This window comes from Penicillium robsamsonii, assembly GCF_028829455.1.
Source record: "Penicillium robsamsonii strain IBT 29466 chromosome Unknown utg000004l_segment0_segment0, whole genome shotgun sequence".
NCBI classification, from domain to species: domain Eukaryota; kingdom Fungi; phylum Ascomycota; class Eurotiomycetes; order Eurotiales; family Aspergillaceae; genus Penicillium; species Penicillium robsamsonii.
The window spans coordinates 613,790-633,045 of record NW_026643222.1 but is presented as its reverse complement, the minus strand read 5'-3'; the positions used below and the strand labels follow the sequence as shown (position 1 = coordinate 633,045).

The window sequence follows — 19,256 nt, the reverse complement described above, 5'->3', positions numbered from 1 at the left end:
TTTGTATATTATTGCATCGGAATCACCGCTTTGTCCAGACTTTCCCATTGGGCACATCTTACTGCATACATTGAGGGATAATAGGGACCCCAGTCGCTTTCGGTACATCCCAGAGGTCTTCGTATCTGATGACTTGGTCATCTCTCTGTCTTTTCGCCTGAAACCGGTGATGTCACTGGTTTCACAACCAATAGATGAAGACGCAGCAAATGCACTGTAGGGCTAAGGTTCTGTATGATTGAATACAAAGGGTATTGATCCTACATTTACCATTATCATGCAGAGCCCGATTTATAGGGCATTAGATCGTACAATTGTTAGCCCGACAAGACCAAGAACGAACTCCCTCGCTTGATATATCCGGTTAAGAGTACAAGAATAGACGGCCGCTTATCAGGCCTTATGATGTCTTTAGTAGCCTTCTCAGTGGTGTTAGATATTTCGTTCCCCTTCTCAGTTCTATAGGTAGGTAGAGGGCGGAAAAAGGGGGGAAACAAAAGCATACTTTGTGCAAGAGACTTTTCTATGTATAACCTGGGATAACCTTTGATATTCAATATGCATGAAGCAGGAGCGAGGTTGTTCATTTTGCGCTCTAGCCGCCATTTTAGAATCTCATTTAAGTGACATTTGTCTGAATTGAAGGTACCAGACTAAGGATACATGTATATAATACCTTAGAATGCGAGGGTCATACAAGGCTGGACTGGGTGTCGAGAGCTGAACCCTAAAGGGACTCCCATGCAATGCAACAAATAGATCATATGTCTTATCCTTTGCTGATAACATCCGCATATAAGCATCCATGGATGCTATCTCAACCAATCGTAGTAATAAGAGTATGCATGGCGTCCTGCACCATCGCAATCCTAGGCTTGTGTCACTTTTGACCAATATTGCGTAGTATTTGAATTTCCTCAAGTGTATGACTAAATTCGAGCAAATTTTGCACCGTAAAGTTGAAAAGATATACTGACAGGATAAGAAACACATTGGAAACTACTTGGGGGAAATCTAGCCCATCCATCATACAGCGCACCTATCGTCATAGGGGACGTGTGCTCTCAAAGTGGTTGGCCGACCTTGGACTGATCAATTGGCACAATGCCTCTGTCGGCACATGCGTTCGTGATAACATCGGGGTTGAATGACGTCTCGCGGACAGTAGAGAAGCCCTGGAAGAAGTATGTTTTCTCTTCGTCGACATCGTCAATTCCGGGGGAAACCCCTTGACTTTTCCAATACTGCTTGTAACCTTGAAATGGTTTGCCGTCAAAAGGCTGCATGAGGTGTCCTATATTGGACAGAAAGATGAAGGGAATAATCGTGTGTTGCTCGCAAAAGTCGAGGAACTTGAAACTCAAATATCGAGGTTGGCCCCTGAAGAGTAGGAGCCGAGGCTGACCATCTGGAGCGCGACCCTTGGTCTGGTGATGGAAAGACTCGATTCACTCGCATGCAGCCTGTTCGCCAACCCAACCGCTTGAATTCATCATGAATAGAGCTCCACCGCGAGTTCCTTCGCAGCTAAACCAGTGCTCAAAATCGGAGTCACCTTGAACAACAGTCAATGGGTCGACTACCCACCCATCGGCGGCAATACATTCGATCGTGGTTATCCATTCACAGTAGGTTCTATTTAGGTAAGGGACGTAGACCCTCCTAGTAATGACCATTCGAGGTCTCATTCCCTCGCCGATTGGAAGATGGTGTCATCGAAATTGTAGATATTTTCTGGGCAAACGTCGGCAATCACAGCCCCCAGCCGTTCATACCAAAGCTTCAAAGTCTCTTGATCTGATGCATCGAGACGTTTTTTTCTTGGTTGATCGTGTTTTGGGTGGCTTTAGGTCATCTAGTAGGCCCTTGATGAAGCGTTCAACCCATGCCTTGCTGATAGTTGTGTCGTTCCCGTCAGTTCAGAATTTGATTCGTACTTATCGTGATGAGGGGTCCCATAGGAAGAGAGAATAACTCCTTCACCTGCCGAATCCACTGAATCAAGACTTTCTCTTGTGTATCATCAAGCGGTTTGGGAGCTACACGAGCCGGACGAGCTGGAGGGCTGTTCAGTTGCTGTTGCACTTGATCATTAGCTGCGGTGATCTCTCGTTTCAACGCGGCGATATTTGGCTCATTCAACGACCGGGTAGGGGCAGAGGTCTTGGAGACGCGCCCATTGTTTGAACCGGGACCCCTAGGCATGGTTATTGTTGTATGATTCAGAGATGCAGATTGTTGAAATGATAAACGGCCACGAGTTCTCCGAAGAGCGGTGTTTAAACTCATTATTAGTGCTGTTTGATAGGAATCAAGGAAACGTCTACGGGTGAGCCCAGTCATTCATGACATTGCCAAATTTCGCGAGATATATAGACTCAAACTGAGTTCTTAACCAGTTCAAAGTCTTTCAATTCGTAGTCTGAGGGCGTCTGGCCTTTAGTTCATCTTGGGGACCCACGACTGGGTAGGCCGAACCGAGAAGCTTGCAGATCAAGTGAGCCTCGTAAAGGATATTGCTGTATTTAGTAAGTATCTGATCATACATGACCGTAGATTCTAGGAATACTGAATAAGTAAGCCTCTTCATCGAAATGCTAACTGGATTACAAGGGCCTAGAGTAAATGCGGGCAGGGGAAACCCGCCCTGCCGATAAGATCAAATTATTTTCCGGAGAATCCTTCCCTCCAACATTCTCCTACACTTGATCTGTCCCTGCATTTATAACATCCATCATTTTAAATACCGTGCATCTTCAACAATGGGACCACCTCGCCGAAAGATGCTGGCTACAGCAGAGGGAACCTTGACCCCTCCAAGCGAGCTATCCGACACTCAACAGATCGTTAAAGCAATCAAAGCGACCGGAAACAACATCTACTTGATCGAACAAGCAGACAAGAAGCAGATGCTGGTCGAATTGCCCGCACGGTTCCGCTCGGCCATCTGGATCAAGCGCAGCTCGTACGTCGTGGTCGACACCAAGGGCCAGGAGGAGCGTGACAATAAAATTGGAGGGGAAATTGTCAATATTGTCAGAGACGAGAAGGCGTGGAGAAAGGCTCCCTTTTGGTATGTCTTCTTAATTAAGATTAGCCACATACTCATTTGCTAATTGGCATTGATTTCCCACAGGCCTAAGGAATTCGTGAAACAGCAGGTTGTAATGGCGTCCGACTCTGACGACGAGGAAGAGTCGCGTGTGGGCCAAATGCCTTCTTCGGACGAGTCAGACTGAATGATCACCTTTTAAAGGCACCAAGCGTTTGTTCAATGGCAGCCGCTACGGTACACAGGGGTTTTGGGCTATGATGATTCTCGAAATATGCACACCTTATGAATTGAGGCCGGGGTATCTCTCATTTTTGGACAATCGCCTTGCTACCACTGCTCCCCTTGTCACTGTTCTTATCTACCTCGCTCGAGCCATTGAACAACACGCCAAAAACCTGGACCACGAGCGACAACACCACAACCGCCGAGCTTGCGTTTGTGCTGGGGAAAACGTTCCAAGCCCACTCTTGCAGCGCCCATATGGCGTATATAAGAACTGGGTGGATACCTGCGCGCCAGAGGAGAAAGGGGGTAGCCCACGCGAGATACGCGAAAAACTGGTAATGCAAGGACCTGGCGCATAGCAAGCCGATGGCGAGTGAGCTCAGCATCACGGTCATGGTAAAGGATTTTGAGAGCGGAACTGTCTTTTGACGTCCCTGGAGAGTATCCTGGAGGAAGCAAACTATGTTCGACCCAGAAGGTTTTACCCAGTTTCTGAAGAAGATAGCCAACAAGGATATATGCAGCACTAGCAGACCCACAGAGAACTCTCTTGACAGAAACGTTTCTTCCCCTACAAACCGCCAGTTCACTGTCCACTTGAACAAGAATTGGCGGGACAGCTCAAATGCCCGAGAGAGGTAACCTGTACTATTAGTCTGGAGAAAGGGAACCGCAAGCAGGACCTGTAGTATCTTGTGTTAGCCGACTCCCATAACTCGATTGATTTGCTAAGAACTCACCTGGATAAGGACAGCCATAGCCCCAAGCGAAATACTTCGCACCAACCCCAGACTGAGAAGAGTGATGACCGCAATAGCAGGCACAAGCAACACAAGTGTCATTTTAATCGCAACCCCAAAAGACCACACTACAATTCCCGCCGTCCAGCTGCGTCTCATACACAGGTAGATAGCAAGCCACATAGCGAAAGTCGCGACGCCATCATTGAACATGCGCAAGACGAATATGCTATGCAGGCGTTTGGACAGAGCAAGGAGCGGGAAAAGATAAGGAGGTGCCTTCGTTTGTCTGTAGCATACAACTACCACAGCCAGCGTAGCGAGGTAGAGCACGGCGAAGAGTGCCTGCCCGAGGAGAATATCACGGCCTTCATCGGTGAGGTGGTAGAGGAGGGTGTAGATGTATACGTGGGCGGCGGGGTAGACGAGGGGACCGGTTGAGCCTTTGATCAGGAGGTAATCGCGTTCGCCGGAGATGTATAGAGAGACTTGTTGCATATATGTGGACCAGTCAATCTCAGTGTCTGTAGTTGCTTGGTTAGCTGGGTCTGGTTCAGTACGCGACACCTAGGCGCGATCTTACAGGCGATGTTCCATATAACGAGGGCGCAGAGCAGCGCGTCGCCTAGAATGAGTAGAGGTCCAACCCATCTTGTATGTCGATGATTGGTGAGCACGTCGTAGGCGAAGTTCTTGGCTGTTAACGCCATGGCGAGATACGCTCGATGGTTGACGGGGAGAATATTCAAGGTGGCCGGAGCTAGCTCCGCCTACGCTCGCATTATAAGTTGGAAGGTAACATATTTTGGCCGAGGAAAGTATATAACTTTTGATTCTTTCTAGTCTTAATACAATTGGTATTTGCTTTTATACATCTCACTGTACATAGAGAATACATATATGTTGTAGGTCTAGCTCGCTCTGGGACCTTGAGAATGGCCTTTCTTCCGAAAATCCACCGATCCACCCAACCCTTATTGTCAAAATCCATGGTATCATTAAACAAGCCGAGAAAACAAAATGCAACAAGTTGGAAGGAGACTGTCGTGTCGATGTGCACGCATTATCGGTCCCCTTCAGACATGGTGGTGGGCTGGTGCTGAGCATTCGCTCGGAAGCCCAGCAACTCCCCTATAACACCCTTGGGTTTGGGAACGGGGCACTCTCGATTGATGTGCGAGAGTTTCTCTGCTTCTTCCTCCATCTGGAGGAATGTCGAGACCTCCTCGTCCACAACAACTGGTGTGGGCTGACTCGGCTGACTACCGTCTGGGCTCACTTCAACATCCTTCCGTCGTCTACGTCGGATGCGTGGCACTTGTTGACCATCGGCTGTCATGGTCATCTCCGAATCGGCAAAGGTGCGTCGTGGGGATGGGCAAGGGAAGACGTGCGGCATGCCGACAACTAGAAGAGATGCTAGGAGGGTGCCGGCGAACAGGCCGGTGGTCGACCGCGACCGAGGGTGTAGATGCGGTGGCATTGTGTATGTGATGAGAGCGAACAATTATTGATGTTCAATTGAGACGAGGTGGACGTGGCCGACTGTTTCTGGAATTTTTCAGGCCATCGGAGGGCTCGGACTGGGCTGGCTGGTGTAGTCGGGAAGAAATAGCAGGCAAGGAGGTCAATTGAATGTTCAATGATAATTGTTCAAATTGACAGGCTTCTAGACCCCCGACAGCAAATGTGAAGGGAGATTCAAAGGGGAGCGGGCGGAGAGAAGAGCCGTGGACGGCAGCGTGGAAGGGCTGCTCTGGGTGCATCTAATCTTATCTGGCTCCCGCGTGATTGGATGTTCCGCTTCTCTCAAGTCTCTGCGTCGCGCATCATAGCTTCGCGAAGATGAGACTGTATTTTTCAAGGGGAAACTGAGCCATCTGATATCTCTTTGGAGGTTTCTAGACTTGAATACAGTCCTCCTTTCCTTCCCCCTCCCTCTTTCTACAACATGAGTGACCTAGACCGGTACGGCGTTAACCCCTCAAGTTTCTAGACGCCCATCGTTCACCATCAAACTAATGTTTTGTGCCTAACAGGGCGATCGAGCAGCTGCGGGCCTGCCGCCTGATCCCCGAAAGCCAAGTTCGCGAACTTTGCTACAAGGCGCGTGAACTCCTGATCGAAGAAGGCAATGTCGTGTCCGTCGACGCTCCCGTAACCATCTGCGGCGATATCCACGGCCAATTCCACGATTTGATGGAACTATTCCGCGTCGGCGGCGATGTTCCCGATACAAACTACCTTTTCATGGGCGATTTTGTCGACCGTGGCTTCTACTCTCTTGAATCCTTCCTTCTCCTCCTTTGTTTGAAAGTCAGATACCCCGACCGCATCACCCTGATCCGCGGCAATCACGAATCACGCCAAATCACAACAGTATATGGGTTTTACGACGAGTGCATTCGCAAATACGGCAGTGCGAACGTATGGCGGTATTGCTGCGAAGTATTCGACTACTTGGCCCTGGGCGCGATCGTGCTCGGCGCGAGCTCAGAACTAGAACCCACCTCCAACACAGCACCATCAAGCATTCCGGTCGATGACAGCGAGCTGGAAACAGAAGTCCTGGATTCCAGAGGGCAAGTCACGATGAGTACGTACCGCGCGCGACAGCGTGCGTCTTCCGATGCATCCACAGATTCTAGAAATATATCCCCACCACGAGATATCTCCGCCGCTCCAGGCCAGGCTGCCACGCCCTCACGGTCGGGGGCACCGGGGACAGGCGCGAGCGGCGATGGCAACGGTAGCGCCGTGACTAGCCGGACTGGTGCGGTGCTCTGTGTACACGGTGGATTGTCACCGCTCATTGACTCTGTCGATAAAATTCGGCTGATTGATCGCAAGCAAGAGGTGCCACACGAAGGTGCCATGTGCGATCTGCTCTGGTCAGATCCGGATGAGATCGAAGGCTGGGGATTGAGTCCTCGTGGGGCTGGGTTCCTTTTCGGCGGCGATATCGTCAAACAGTTCAACCATCTCAATGGCTTGTCCCTTGTCGCGCGTGCCCACCAGCTTGTTATGGAGGGATACAAGGAGATGTTTGATGGCGGTATCGTCACTGTATGGTCTGCTCCGAACTACTGCTACCGTTGTGGAAATGTTGCCGCTATCCTTGAGCTGGGTGAAGACACTAGCGGCGGTGGCACTGTTGCTCGCAGTAACGGCGAATATGGTCGGAGCAACGGCGTTACCAATAATAGAGTCGTTAGTCCTGGAAGGAGGTACCGTGTCTTTGAGGCTGCAGCGCAGGACACAAGGGGCATGCCTGCGAAGAAGCCTGTCGCTGATTATTTCTTGGTAAGCTCTTCTTTTCTTCTGTCGTCTTGACTCAGATCATCTTACTAACATCCATGTCTAGTGATACCATCCCATACACCTTTTTTCTCTCTCTTTTTTCCCATGGAAGTAGCATTTTGCGCCTTGGTGTTGGTTTTTGAGAACTAATGATCATCTATGACAAATCTTTTGATACTATAAATGTCTTCCGTAAATTGGTCATAAGGTGCTGCAACATAGAAGCCAAAATTGTAGATCGTCCATAAACGCCGGGACAAGACAAATCCCCTAAAGTGGTATCAAAAATTGGACGAGATATTCCTATAAGTCAAGGATCACACAAGGTCCATTATTTCCATCTATCCCCATACCCAGTCGTGTCATCAGGATCCAAGGGTGACCCAACTGTCGACATTCCAATGGGGCTTAAGGCTGCTCATCGCCAGAACCAGAAGGCTGAGCAACAGACATGAGATTACCATCCTGGTATTGCATGAGAGAAGGCTGGGTTTGAGCAGCATTCCAAGTACCACTCCAACTATCCATGCCGATCCCATAAGCATTAGAATTTCTCGACCACCAGTCCTGGCTCTCTTCGACCAGGTTTTCCGTGCCGTCATACCCAGACACGGGGGATGCAACCGACGTCGGCGTCGCATTTTTGGGTGAGATATGAGCCCCAGAGCCATCGTACCATTTGTTCTGGTGGGGGGAAGAAGGAGCCGGAACGGATCCCGGGAGGGGAGCGAATTGATAGGCCACTTGGGGCCGGAGGTATGTTGGTTCGGGAGGGGCGAAGTCGGGCCGTTGGGCTTGAGGTGGATGCATTCCTTGCATGGAGGAGAAGGATAATGGGGCGGCAGCGAGTGACCCGTATTGATGGCCCATTTGTGTATCAACCATGGCGATGGGGTCGGTGCGAGAACGCGGGAATGGGAAGCTGGATGGTGAAAATCGGCTAGGGCTTGTAGAGGGATGTAACAAGTTTGCGCTGGGAGAGTCGTCGGATGCTGAGGGGGAAGCTGCTTGGTCCCAAGAGCCCCATGATCCCCATTTGGTATGGGTTCGTTCAAAGACGGAGATTGCTTCGGGTGGTAGCTCTACTTGCCATTTGTTTGCGGATATATCGAGGATGCGGAGGGTACGTCGAGCACAGAGCCAGCCCTCTGCCATTTCTTCGAGATTTTTGAGGCCGTGTATCACGTCTCTCTGGGCATTTTTGTCGGGGAGGTTGAGAAGATGGACGGTGCATGCAGTGTGAGCGATATAGACGGCGATGTTGCAGATCTGTTTCAGGCCATATCCTCGTTTGTATATGCGCAGCAGCTTGGAAACAGTCGCGGCGGCCTGGGTGCATATCTTGCGAGGTGAGACATGGGAAGGAAGTGGAGTGTTGGCCTTGGTATACTTCAGGAACGGTCGGTACAAATGAATTATTTGAAGCTGGTAAAACATACTAAGCAAAGAGTTAGCGAAGGCAATACCGTGTACACGGGTATCGACTTACTGCATGACAAGCACTTGTGGTAGCTGTCCTTCTTTTGCCATTAGTTCCTTGGGCAAATTGTTTTTCCACGCCTCAAGCCGAGTGTGAACATCGCTCAGTTTCTTCAGTTCTGACTGTTTGGGGTGGGCTTTTTCTAGTTCGGTTGGATGGTAGAAGAACACAAGTACATCGCCGCTGATCTCACACAGTTTGGATATTTGGAGCGCGACGGCCCTGGTTCTTGACGCTTGGGTGTGCTCGTGACTAACTCCAGAATCTGTGTAGGGCGACCATAACTCTATTTCCTCTTGGGGCAACACATCAAACTTGGGCACATTAGCGTTGGTCGAGGTCAACTGGGGCTGACGACCGAGGTAATTTGACCAGCATCTGTATAACGTTAGAGGGGCCTGAGAGATAATCAAGGTAATGTAGACTGACTTGTCTATGATGTAGCAACCCCAAAAGGTGATCCGTCGGGCGTCAATCTCTTCGTCGCTGAGACGGTGCGCCCCAAGATTTGCCGAATCGAGATTTAACCCTAGATCAAAAGCCATGCGGAAACTGAGACCACTATAGACCCAGCCTTTTCCTTCGCGGCCACATCCCGCCTCTCGGACAGACATAAGTGCGAATGCCTGAACAGTGCAAAGCTTTGCATTCTCATGTTCGTCATTTTCTAATATAAGTCGTTTGGCCTCTTTGAAGAAATGATTTCCTGCTGTTGCAAGATTCTTGGGATCATCGAAAGCACCTTGCCATGAGCTAAAATGGCAGCCCAGAGCTAGCATAGCATTGACGAGTAATGCAGAGCAGTATGAACTGGAAACACCGCGGATGTAATCCCGGTAGAACATATTCTTGGATAGGGTAGTGAAGAACGGATAGTGCCATGTAAAGTACATGGTCATCAGATGACTGATGAGAGAGTCGTCGTCTGTGACCTCAGTCCACCGGTTCACAGCGTGTGTTTGATTATCGGCATCGAGCATGAGGTTGTTTTGAACCGAAGCAGACTCGTGCAGCTCGGAGCCTGGCGGCAAGAAGATGAGGTTCGAGGTACCTCCAATAAATTTGCGAGAACCATCAAGCACGAGCTCACTCATCTTGCCAGCCAGCTCAGACTCGAATTGATCTATCTCGGCCATGTCCTCATTGCTAGCTGACTCTTTTGCTGCTTTATCCGTAGACATGAGTCCCTTCTCTTGGGCTATCACCGAAGATGCTACATCTTCGAGATCATCGCAAGCACGGATCTGACGTACTAGTTCAAAGGCATCCTCTTCTTCGTAGTTTAATATTGCCTGTATCAATGTCTGTAAGGTGGTGTTTCTGGTCCGCAATGTATCGGCGTCTTTCTTGTAAACGCCTTTGCGGCGATGATCCGAGTTCGGATCATACACACCTATGAAGGGTTAGCAAGGCTCGTATTACCTGTAAACGAGATACGTACAAGGTGTATGGTATACTGATGAGCAAGCTGCACAGCTTGGTAGATTTCCATCACACTACACACAGGTCGTATTAGTAATGTGACATCTCAATATCGGAATATCAAAGTCCAACCTTTGACTTCCTTTTGCGGCAGGCGACACAGGCTGTGCTGACGCATCGTCTTTTGGACGGTTGGGCACGTTCGGCACTCATGATTTCTGTTAGTTTGATAGGTGCGGTTCAAGAAGTGCGTGTGCTGGTTTCTCCTCGGGGACTCTTCGCATGCCTAGTGGTCGTGTTTGCCGGTGACTGGTCCAAACCTCGACATGGCATGTCCATCTTTTAGAGTACAGAGCTCGTTAGTAGAACATGGTGGCTTGCTAGATCGAGGATACACACGGTGGCTGTCGGCACGTTAGTCTATAGGACCATCCATAGCGATCCGGACCGCCTAGTCAGGCGCTAAGATCGGATATTGCGCCGTAGGAAACATGAACGCACCAGCTACGCTTGAAGATCTATACAGGCCTGGTGGCGATTGTAGAATGAACCATGTACCCCACGATTGCAACGACCCGCAGTGGAGGTGGGGACAAGCTCAGCGTAAAAGTTGGTGAGATTGGAAATTTGTGATGCCCTTGAAATGATTGGATGCAAGCAATGACGACGCAAGCTGTGGTTATCGCTGGCCTCTGGATGGCTGCTCAAGTGCCCAGGTGTGCCCATGTCCATTTTCGATAAGCGGCTGACTAATATATTCACGTGGGCTGCCGGCCATAAACATACACCGAGGCCATATATCATTTTATTCTACTCCGTAGGCTCATTCCATATAGTAATATGTCGACAGAAGTTGTTCAGAGAATGGAAAATTACTAGACCCCTGCCAAGTAATTCTTAAGATGTTATCTCCGATACACGTTTCGGATTTTGGCTGAAGGATTCAAGTTTTGGTCCGTACTCCGTAGGTTACATACATAGACCGATTGAGGTTACATATGGCCGGAAGCAAATAGATACCAATAAAATCATGTATGACTGCCTAACCTCACAAAAAGACAGAGGAAAAAACGAACACGTCGTAAAAGGGTTCACCGCAATTACCCTCGCTAAAGGCCCTCCCCCTTATGTGAACTTTGCTTTTTTGGACATGGAGATTTTGATGTTTATATTTCACATCGAAGATTCGGCCAAATAAGGATGTTCGATAACAATGTGGGTCTCCTTTTGTTTTGATTTTAAGTGGTATTTTGCACTATATACTAGTTACGGAGTCCGGGCATAATATTGGAACTAGACATGGACTATTTTCCAAGGCTATCCTAAATAATAAACAATCTTGGAACCTTGCCAGTACGATGACTCAAAAATCTAGCCTCTAGCCACAAAAGCCACCAATATAAAGAAAATAGGGGGAGGTTATAGGGGGGTTCACCGCAATTATTATCCTCGCTTAAGGCGCTCCACTAGCCACGTAGGGTCTCTTCGACTTGACGTTTTGGGACTGCAGCCACCCGCTCCTTTTTAGTCATGTTTTTCCCTTTAAACATGAGAGCCTCTGAGTACCTGCCGATCTATAAAAATCTAAAGTATGTCTATCGTTCCTTTTTCTATACTCTGTAAGCAAACTAACAACCTTCCAAGGTTGGAAAACCAGTCAAAATTAGGAAAATGGATATCTTTTTTTTTTTTTTTTTGGATTTCGATCCTGGGGGGGAACGGTGTGCATCTGCCGGGCACCACACTAAAAGCAACCTTAAAGGGCCCACCGATTTTATTCAACACTTTGATCGGAGGCTGGATTGTCTTGTACTCTATCTAAAGTGTATAAACCGTATAAACTATATACTACAGGTATGTTTTACTATGGTATAGAGTACACATACATATTATAGTCATTATACTACGTGTCATAAATGTATCAGAAGATGCAAATATCCATAATATAGAATATAAAAATAACTATAAAAATCATTTTCCCTTCCGGACTCCACCGGCGGAATGTTCCATGAGTAATGGGAACTGTATGAATGAATACCGTTACAAACAAACACAACCCGGAAGCCGGCATTGTCCCCACAACCAATCATTCATATGGTAAAATAAATTACCGTCCTGCGCCTCCCGTGATCTTTACATGCGTTTACCTGCCCAATACGGCTTATCTGAGAATCTGAGATCATCCACTTTCTCCCCCCATCGCTTTATCTCAATTGAACCTCTTTTCCTCTTTCGCTCCCTCTATCCTCCTTCCTATTTCAATATCTTCAACTTGGGATCCTTCCAACTCTCTCTTATCGCCTGTCTCTATTACCTTATCCGCTCGCGTGTCCCTGCATACCCTTGTCTCACGGCCCTATCCGCTTTCCTTGCATCTCTTTGGGCCAACACATACACCCTTGGATTGGCTGTCTTCTCCTCTGACTTACTGTCATCGTCTCACTTTCCATTTTCTCCTTCATCCATGTATCTCGTTCAGAAACTCGACCAGAGCGCTTCCTCCGGTTAAAGCCTCGATAATAACTGTCGTGTGATGAGACAGTCAAGATGATGGTCCCTAGAGCATTTCTGTTTAGCTCGGCGCCACCGCAGAAACCATTTCAGTCTGGGGTGAAACCCTTTATGCCGTCGGGGTGTTCTGGACATCCTCTCTCTGCCACCAACACCGAGACCCGTGGGTCGATCAACACTATTCCAGTGGTAATTCCTCCAAAGCGTGGCTGCAGCCCGCGGACTATGCCAGCACGTCGAGATATGCGTTCACGTACCTTGTCTAAAACCTCCGAATCCTCTCGTCGGTCCTCCTCCAGCTCATCCAACGACCGCCCCATCCCTACGTCATTCACCTCGATGTTGGATGCAACGGCCATCCCCGTCCCGCGACGAAACTGGACCACCCGCAGACCACGGAAACTACCTCGTGGAAACCATGAAGAAGATTTTAGGCGCATGTTGCAAGAAGATATCAAGTCGAAAGAAGATAATTTCCTGGATGGGACCGCCTACTCCCCTCTTGACATCCTTCTCAGTCCACCCGATCAAGACAATGAGAAACACCTACCTTGCAACGATTCCGAGCACGAATCACCACTGTCAGTGAGGTCAGCATCAAGCGATTCGATGCCGTCATTAGACCATGGCCTATCATCGCCACCCAGTCTTCCCTCGCCAACCCCTCCCAGTCACAGAAGTCCCCAAAGTCCACGAAGTCCACTAGAGAGACGACAGCCTCGGTATTCACTTTCCGAGGAGTGTGCCTTGGACCATCCTCTGCTTGAAACTGAACTCGATGAATGTGAATATATCGAAATCAAGAACAACAATGAGCTTGTCAACACAGTGCCCGCAAAGCGATCTGCATCATTTGGACGCCTCGGATCTTCTTTCAAGTCGAACCTCACAGCATCTTTACGGGCTATCAAATCGGCTGCACAGTCAGTTTCGACATTTGCCACGCCTTCTGTGCAACCCGAGGACTTCCTCACTCGATCTCTCTTCACCATCACCCCAGAGATGACCGATGATCGTCGTCCTTTGCCGATGCAAGAAACACCTTCTCCAGCACTACGACGCTACTTGAATCCACCCCCGATGAACCCAACCCCGATGTCACCGGCAGAGATGTACGTCTATCACGATCATCCCCACGACAAGCCAAAAACCTCCAGTACATCCCCCGTTTCGATCCAAATGCAGACATATCGTCGAGCCGGCGGCCGTGGGAACCGACGAAACCATTTCCACATCGCGAGCAAGGATCAGAAATTCATTGCATTCGACCCGGAAGTTCCACCCATGTCACGCCAGCGCGAAATTCGTGAAAACAGCGATTTCTTGCGCGTGGTTGTTCTCGAAATGAACATGCGCCGCAGCGGCAAACTCCGCGACGACATCCCACCCCGTGCTCGCATCTGGCTGCCAGCACGCAAGACAAATTCCCACTTGTCGGGACAATACGAGGACGGAGATGACAGCAACACCGTTCCGTCCCGGTGGGTGGGTGTCTCAGCCCAGTGAAATAAAGGTTTTGATAGATGTCCTGTCTTAGCGCAGAGCGCAAGATATGGCACGATACATCTTTCCTTTTGGTTACTTCACTTCAGTACATACATCTTTTTTGTTCTCTTTTTGTTCTGTTTTTGTTCTTTGGTTCTCTGCAAGCGCGGCGTTGGACTAGGATGGTGTCCCATTCGGCGCAGATATTTCCTCTCTTTTGTTACATACCCCCATTTCTACCTTGACAGCGCTATCATTTTGCTATGGCTGCTTTTTCTTTCTTTTATTTTATCAGATCGATCTTTCTCGATCACCCACCTAAGATATCTACTCAACTCGAATCAAATCTGTGAAATTATGTATCATTTGCCTTGTAACTATAACACAACATACTACATACATGCACATACTATATGGAAAAGTGTATCTTAAAAGTCTCTCGTTTACGGCCGTGCTTGGTTATTGTTCGCTCATCCGGCTAAAAGACAAAAAGTACATCAAAAACGCTGCCTTGAAAGTACATTGAAGATTACTAATGATACTGGAGAGCCCACTCAAGTAACTATACTTCCTCCATACATAGCAAACTCTCGTGTAACAAATCCTAGATTAACTTTAAACATTCTGTATGATATCAACCTGCATTCCACGACATGAGATCTCACCCCGGATCACCCCGCGTGGCCTGATGAGTCTCGGGTGTTTATTGGGCTCTTTGACCACCAAAGCCGCATGATTCAAATAATACAGCATGTCTACCCAAAGAACAGTTTATTAGTCCACGGAATAGGTCATTTTGGCTACGCCGGTATTTCTCCAGACTATCATAGCCGAGTTGGCTCGGACGGAATCAGATGATCCATAGAATGTGACTTGATGTACCCGCAGACTCCGTTGATTTCGATTAGCTGACTTTGCATGGCCGTGCATATGTCCAGCGACCAGAGGGGGAAATTGGAAAAGAAATGCGTAATTCATAAAGCGATCTGAACGCAGTTTTCACAATTCAGCGTGGAACAGGGAATCCTGCCACGCGTTAGAACGCCTCGAACGGCCGAAATACGGAATGGATGTTTAAACTTACTCTCCTCGTCGAGCAAAGTGCCGTTTTTCCAGCAGTCTTCTACCCAGCCCACGGTAACAAGATGCGGCATTTTCGCGCCCGGCTTTGCGGCTAGGGATTTCCGGAGAGAGGATATGTCCGCCGAAGACAACGTCTCCGGGTCGACTATCACGTGTGTGGTATCTGGGCTCTTCAATGAGCTGGCGTTCTCAGCGCCTGCGAACCGGGCTGTGTTGCGAGCGAAGTGGAGGCGGCGGTCCTCCTTTCTCAGTTCTCGGGAGGCTGGTTCGTTCTGTTGATCGCCATTCGAGTAGAAATGGAACTTCAGGCCTCGGAAGAGCCAGCCGCAGGGTACTGTGTAGCCGGCGTTTACTTCGTCCTGGATAAGAGTCTCGATTCTTTGAGCAGTTTCTGGGTCTGGGGTACGGTCGGGCTGCTCTTGGTTTTGGTCCATTTGTTTGAATATCTGCAAGATTGAATACTTGTTAGTCAAAGCCGTGCTTGTTTCTCGCTATTTCTTTGGGGGTGTCATACATCCTTGAGTTCGTTGACGGTTGTATCGCGGGCATAGCTGTCCATGAATTTGTCGACATTTACTGCGACTTCTTCCTCTTTGTCCTCTGTCATGAAAAACATGTGTCTATAGAAATCGATAAGAATTAGCCCCGTGGATCTCCTTTGGCTGTCAAAACGTACCTTGGTTCGAACGGGAGCAGAAGATCTGGTAGGCCTGCATCTATTTCATTCTGCTTGACGCAGTCGATAAGCCAAGATGGCCGAATGATGTTTTGCTCTCCACTCTTTTGTAATGAAGCTACTTTGACCGTTCCTGCCGAAACGTTAGCTTGGGTTATTCTATATGTGTAGAATGAATCTCACTCCTTTCAGCAACACAGAGCGTGTCTACCGCAGCTGTCTTGGTTTGATAAAATTTGCCACCATTAGCCTTCACCAGTTGTTCTAGTTGACCTTTGGTTTTCTTTTCTGGGACAGTCGACTCGGTCATTATGACTAGAGGGCCACTATATTAGTATCATGTACGATCGGAAGGGAACACGATCAAACCACATACAAAAGTTAAGTTCATCGAAGATATGCCCGGAAGGCCCAAGATACTCGACATCGACATTATCGTCGTACCCAGCAACCGTGAGCGGTTTCTTAGTGGTCCTCTTTACTCGCTTCTTCCGAGGGTTATCAATAGAAAACTCTTTCTCCCGGTGTTCTTGCTCTGCATTGGACTTTAGGTCAAGGAACTCCTGAACTGAGAGCGCGCTTTTCCAGTCCTTGTCCTTGCGCAATTTCTTGAAGCGAGGAAAGCGCAATGTCAACCCCATGCGGAACTGATCACTGATTGCGACAGATGCAGCTTTCACACAAAGAACAATTGAGTCGGATGGTTTGATCCACATATCTGGACGCTCATGTTGGGCATCTCCACCCGCCAGGTCGATATAGGTAGTCGGTGGCCTTTTTGCATCCCACGCCTTCCACTTGCCATCTGTATGATGGCGGACCTCCTGGTAGTCAGCTGCAGTGAACCCGCCACCGACTTTACAAAAGGACCAGCATTTCTCTGGTGCTTGTGTGCTGTCGTCAACTCGTAGTCCACAGAGAAAACTGGACAGCGCACCTCCTCGATGACCCGAGCCATAGTATCCGCCAATCACAACAACGTCAAGGGACTCTCCAAATTCGGTCATATAATCTGGTTTGACTTTCATCCAGTCATCGTGGCGTTCATTCAGTCGGTATGGAGAGCGCGGGTTCTTCAACACAAGACCTTCTGACGCCTCGGCGACGACCTTCCGCAGAGCCGCTTCAACTTCTGTGGTGGTGGTGGCTTCCTCGTAAGGGTGGATTTCGAACCGGCGATGGACAGGTCGGACAGTTTTCTCCAGGGCATTGCGACGATCACGAAGGGTATACTTTGTTAGATCACGTCCATTGAGATGTAAGATATCGAACACACGGAACAAGGGTCGCGGGGCATTTGAGAAAGGGTTGCGTTGTTCCGCTAACGCCGCGGTTTTGAGCGTGCCAAAGGGAACCATGGCGTCCTGTTCAGGATCCCAGGTGATCATTTCGCCGTCCAGAATAATGCTCTGTACACCATCCACGAAAGCATCTTTGAGATGCCTTGTCAGAGCACTGTTCTCATCATAAAAGCCATTTCCATATAGGTAGGTATATTCTTTCGCTTTGCGTGACCAAAAGCCAAATTTCCGACCGCCTTTCGTTGACTCGTCAGGCGCCATGTGGAGCTGCATACGCTCTCCATCCATTTTCTCCTCAATCCAGAATACGTTGTCATCCTCTGTCGGTTTCATACGAGCAATGATTTTATCGAATGAATGCATCTGAAATTGGGCCAGCTGAGGCTGGAAGCATTGCATCAATGCGATACCGCGCTCCTCTCCTTCAAGTCGGATATTGGGATCATGTAGCTCCCAACACACACGTCGCAGACTGCTAGAGATGCTGTACAGGCTCTCGGCATCGGGGTGCCAAACATCAAAGAGTGTTCGCTCGGTAGCACCAACCTTCATCTGTCGAAGTATAATGCGAATGAGCCACAGAAGCTCTTCTGGGTTCATTCGCCGGTAGAACTCCGTCAAAATCGGCAACTGTTCATCCTCCTTTGAGGCAGCAGATAGCTTATCCAGTCTCTCATTGACCTCGTCGATCGTCATGTCGCCCGGCTCGGTCCGCATGGGCCGCTTCGAGAGAACGTCAAAGCATCTTCCAGCAAAATCACCTGCCATACGTGCTGTAGCACCCTGGCCGGGAAGCTTCCAATTCAGAAGATTGTATCCATCCTCTGATTCTTTGTTGATCTTCATGATCTTGACGAGCATCTTCCCGATAGCCTTCTCCTTGATTCCGTACATAGGTCGGTCGCGGTCTTTGTCAGGAAGAATCAATCGAAGGGCGGGGTAAATGTCGTCGCCGACATCCTTGCGCCACCGCGAAATGAAGCGCTCAATCACATCACGCCGGCGCTCGAACGGGTTGAGACTCGCAGCACCTTTGCCATGGGGACCAACTTTTCGGCGAGCTGGAGCAGGTCCTGAGGGCTTCTTTTTGAGCTCACTTAGTGGATTGAATAGGTCAAGGTATAGATTGTTGAACGGCAATGTTGGGGCCCGGTTGTGAGGTCTGTTAGGGTATCTGTCAAGTATCAGTGATCCTCCCAGAAGCTTAGCGTCCTGAGTTAGGGCTCACTTTTCGTCCAGATCTTCTTTCTCTGGCTGAAGATCCTGCCCTAATATCTCGTCGGAATCCATTGGAACGGTTAAGAGAGGGAAGTTGAAAGTTCCAAGGTTGCACTACCCCAGATGTTTTTAGGCTGCACTGCTGATAAGATAAGGAGCTCTACCAGCTTTCTCGAACTATACGAGACTGGACTTTTATGAACAAGTCCGCTTTTCTAGACCGATTTACACATATCTGATGATCTCGGCTTGTTCTCAAATGTCTTGCGTCATACTTTTATCATTCACCTTGAGATGTTCAATTACATGCCCGTCACGAATGTGACTACATGACTATATATATCAAAGGCTACACATCGAAAAGTTGTTTTCACCAATTAAGCCTCTAGAAAATATCAAAAGGCATCTAAACAGAATATCTAAAAAGACCACCGTAAAGACCTTACAAGGCCGCATAAGCGGCCAACTATTCTTGTAGAACCTTGGTTTGAGAGACTATCGGTAGCCCCTATCCACCGATCCATTCTGATATCAACATCAACATGAATCCCTTAATAAAATTTTGTATTCGGTGGGAGTGCCTCGGCTTGATCATTTCTCTGTATTCGCCAGTCAGCACGCTATATGTTTCTAACATAGGGAGCAACGGAGCCCTTACTAGTGCTTCCCCAAATCCCTTGACAAGCGCAATTTCGTGTTCACAGAGAGCCAGCTGTTCACGTCCAAAGTCGGTGACGGTCATCGCAGTATAAAAGTCAAT

At 48.7% G+C, this 19,256-nt stretch overlaps 10 protein-coding genes across 10 annotated transcripts; 4 read left to right on the top strand and 6 right to left on the bottom strand.

Annotated features, from left to right (window-relative positions):
* Window positions 1-1,064: 1,064 nt before the first annotated feature.
* On the bottom strand, window positions 1,065-1,286 carry N7447_007729 (uncharacterized protein; the record flags this gene model as incomplete). Its single annotated transcript, XM_057231991.1, has 1 exon — window positions 1,065-1,286. One exon carries the CDS (start codon window positions 1,284-1,286, stop codon window positions 1,065-1,067), a length of 222 nt encoding a protein of 73 aa, XP_057083756.1.
* A 628-nt stretch (window positions 1,287-1,914) lies between these two features.
* Window positions 1,915-2,205, bottom strand: N7447_007728 (uncharacterized protein; the record flags this gene model as incomplete). Its single annotated transcript, XM_057231990.1, has 1 exon — window positions 1,915-2,205. One exon carries the CDS (start codon window positions 2,203-2,205, stop codon window positions 1,915-1,917), a length of 291 nt encoding a protein of 96 aa, XP_057083755.1.
* A 557-nt stretch (window positions 2,206-2,762) lies between these two features.
* N7447_007727 (putative eukaryotic translation initiation factor eIF1a-like protein) lies at window positions 2,763-3,239 on the top strand (the record flags this gene model as incomplete). Its single annotated transcript, XM_057231989.1, has 2 exons — window positions 2,763-3,073; window positions 3,137-3,239. The coding sequence occupies 2 exons, from the start codon at window positions 2,763-2,765 to the stop codon at window positions 3,237-3,239; spliced, it is 414 nt and encodes a 137-aa protein (XP_057083754.1).
* A 121-nt stretch (window positions 3,240-3,360) lies between these two features.
* alg3 (dolichyl-P-Man:Man(5)GlcNAc(2)-PP-dolichol alpha-1,3-mannosyltransferase) lies at window positions 3,361-4,730 on the bottom strand (the record flags this gene model as incomplete). The annotated part of the gene is made up of 3 exons (XM_057231988.1): window positions 3,361-3,963; window positions 4,021-4,544; window positions 4,604-4,730. The coding sequence occupies 3 exons, from the start codon at window positions 4,728-4,730 to the stop codon at window positions 3,361-3,363; spliced, it is 1,254 nt and encodes a 417-aa protein (XP_057083753.1).
* A 353-nt stretch (window positions 4,731-5,083) lies between these two features.
* N7447_007725 (uncharacterized protein) lies at window positions 5,084-5,503 on the bottom strand (the record flags this gene model as incomplete). The annotated part of the gene is made up of 1 exon (XM_057231987.1): window positions 5,084-5,503. The coding sequence occupies one exon, from the start codon at window positions 5,501-5,503 to the stop codon at window positions 5,084-5,086; it is 420 nt and encodes a 139-aa protein (XP_057083752.1).
* A 468-nt stretch (window positions 5,504-5,971) lies between these two features.
* Window positions 5,972-7,387, top strand: N7447_007724 (serine/threonine-protein phosphatase; the record flags this gene model as incomplete). Its single annotated transcript, XM_057231986.1, has 3 exons — window positions 5,972-5,988; window positions 6,060-7,323; window positions 7,385-7,387. The coding sequence occupies 3 exons, from the start codon at window positions 5,972-5,974 to the stop codon at window positions 7,385-7,387; spliced, it is 1,284 nt and encodes a 427-aa protein (XP_057083751.1).
* Window positions 7,388-7,728: 341 nt separating this feature from the next.
* N7447_007723 (putative C6 transcription factor (NirA)) lies at window positions 7,729-10,435 on the bottom strand (the record flags this gene model as incomplete). The annotated part of the gene is made up of 4 exons (XM_057231985.1): window positions 7,729-8,758; window positions 8,810-10,193; window positions 10,242-10,296; window positions 10,355-10,435. 4 exons carry the CDS (start codon window positions 10,433-10,435, stop codon window positions 7,729-7,731), a joined length of 2,550 nt encoding a protein of 849 aa, XP_057083750.1.
* A 113-nt stretch (window positions 10,436-10,548) lies between these two features.
* Window positions 10,549-10,839, top strand: N7447_007722 (uncharacterized protein; the record flags this gene model as incomplete). Its single annotated transcript, XM_057231984.1, has 2 exons — window positions 10,549-10,636; window positions 10,682-10,839. The coding sequence occupies 2 exons, from the start codon at window positions 10,549-10,551 to the stop codon at window positions 10,837-10,839; spliced, it is 246 nt and encodes an 81-aa protein (XP_057083749.1).
* Window positions 10,840-12,769: 1,930 nt separating this feature from the next.
* N7447_007721 (uncharacterized protein) lies at window positions 12,770-14,239 on the top strand (the record flags this gene model as incomplete). The annotated part of the gene is made up of 1 exon (XM_057231983.1): window positions 12,770-14,239. One exon carries the CDS (start codon window positions 12,770-12,772, stop codon window positions 14,237-14,239), a length of 1,470 nt encoding a protein of 489 aa, XP_057083748.1.
* Window positions 14,240-15,224: 985 nt separating this feature from the next.
* Window positions 15,225-18,568, bottom strand: N7447_007720 (DNA ligase (ATP) DNL4; the record flags this gene model as incomplete). Its single annotated transcript, XM_057231982.1, has 7 exons — window positions 15,225-15,244; window positions 15,303-15,747; window positions 15,816-15,921; window positions 15,978-16,110; window positions 16,161-16,292; window positions 16,354-18,440; window positions 18,507-18,568. 7 exons carry the CDS (start codon window positions 18,566-18,568, stop codon window positions 15,225-15,227), a joined length of 2,985 nt encoding a protein of 994 aa, XP_057083747.1.
* Window positions 18,569-19,256: the final 688 nt, after the last annotated feature.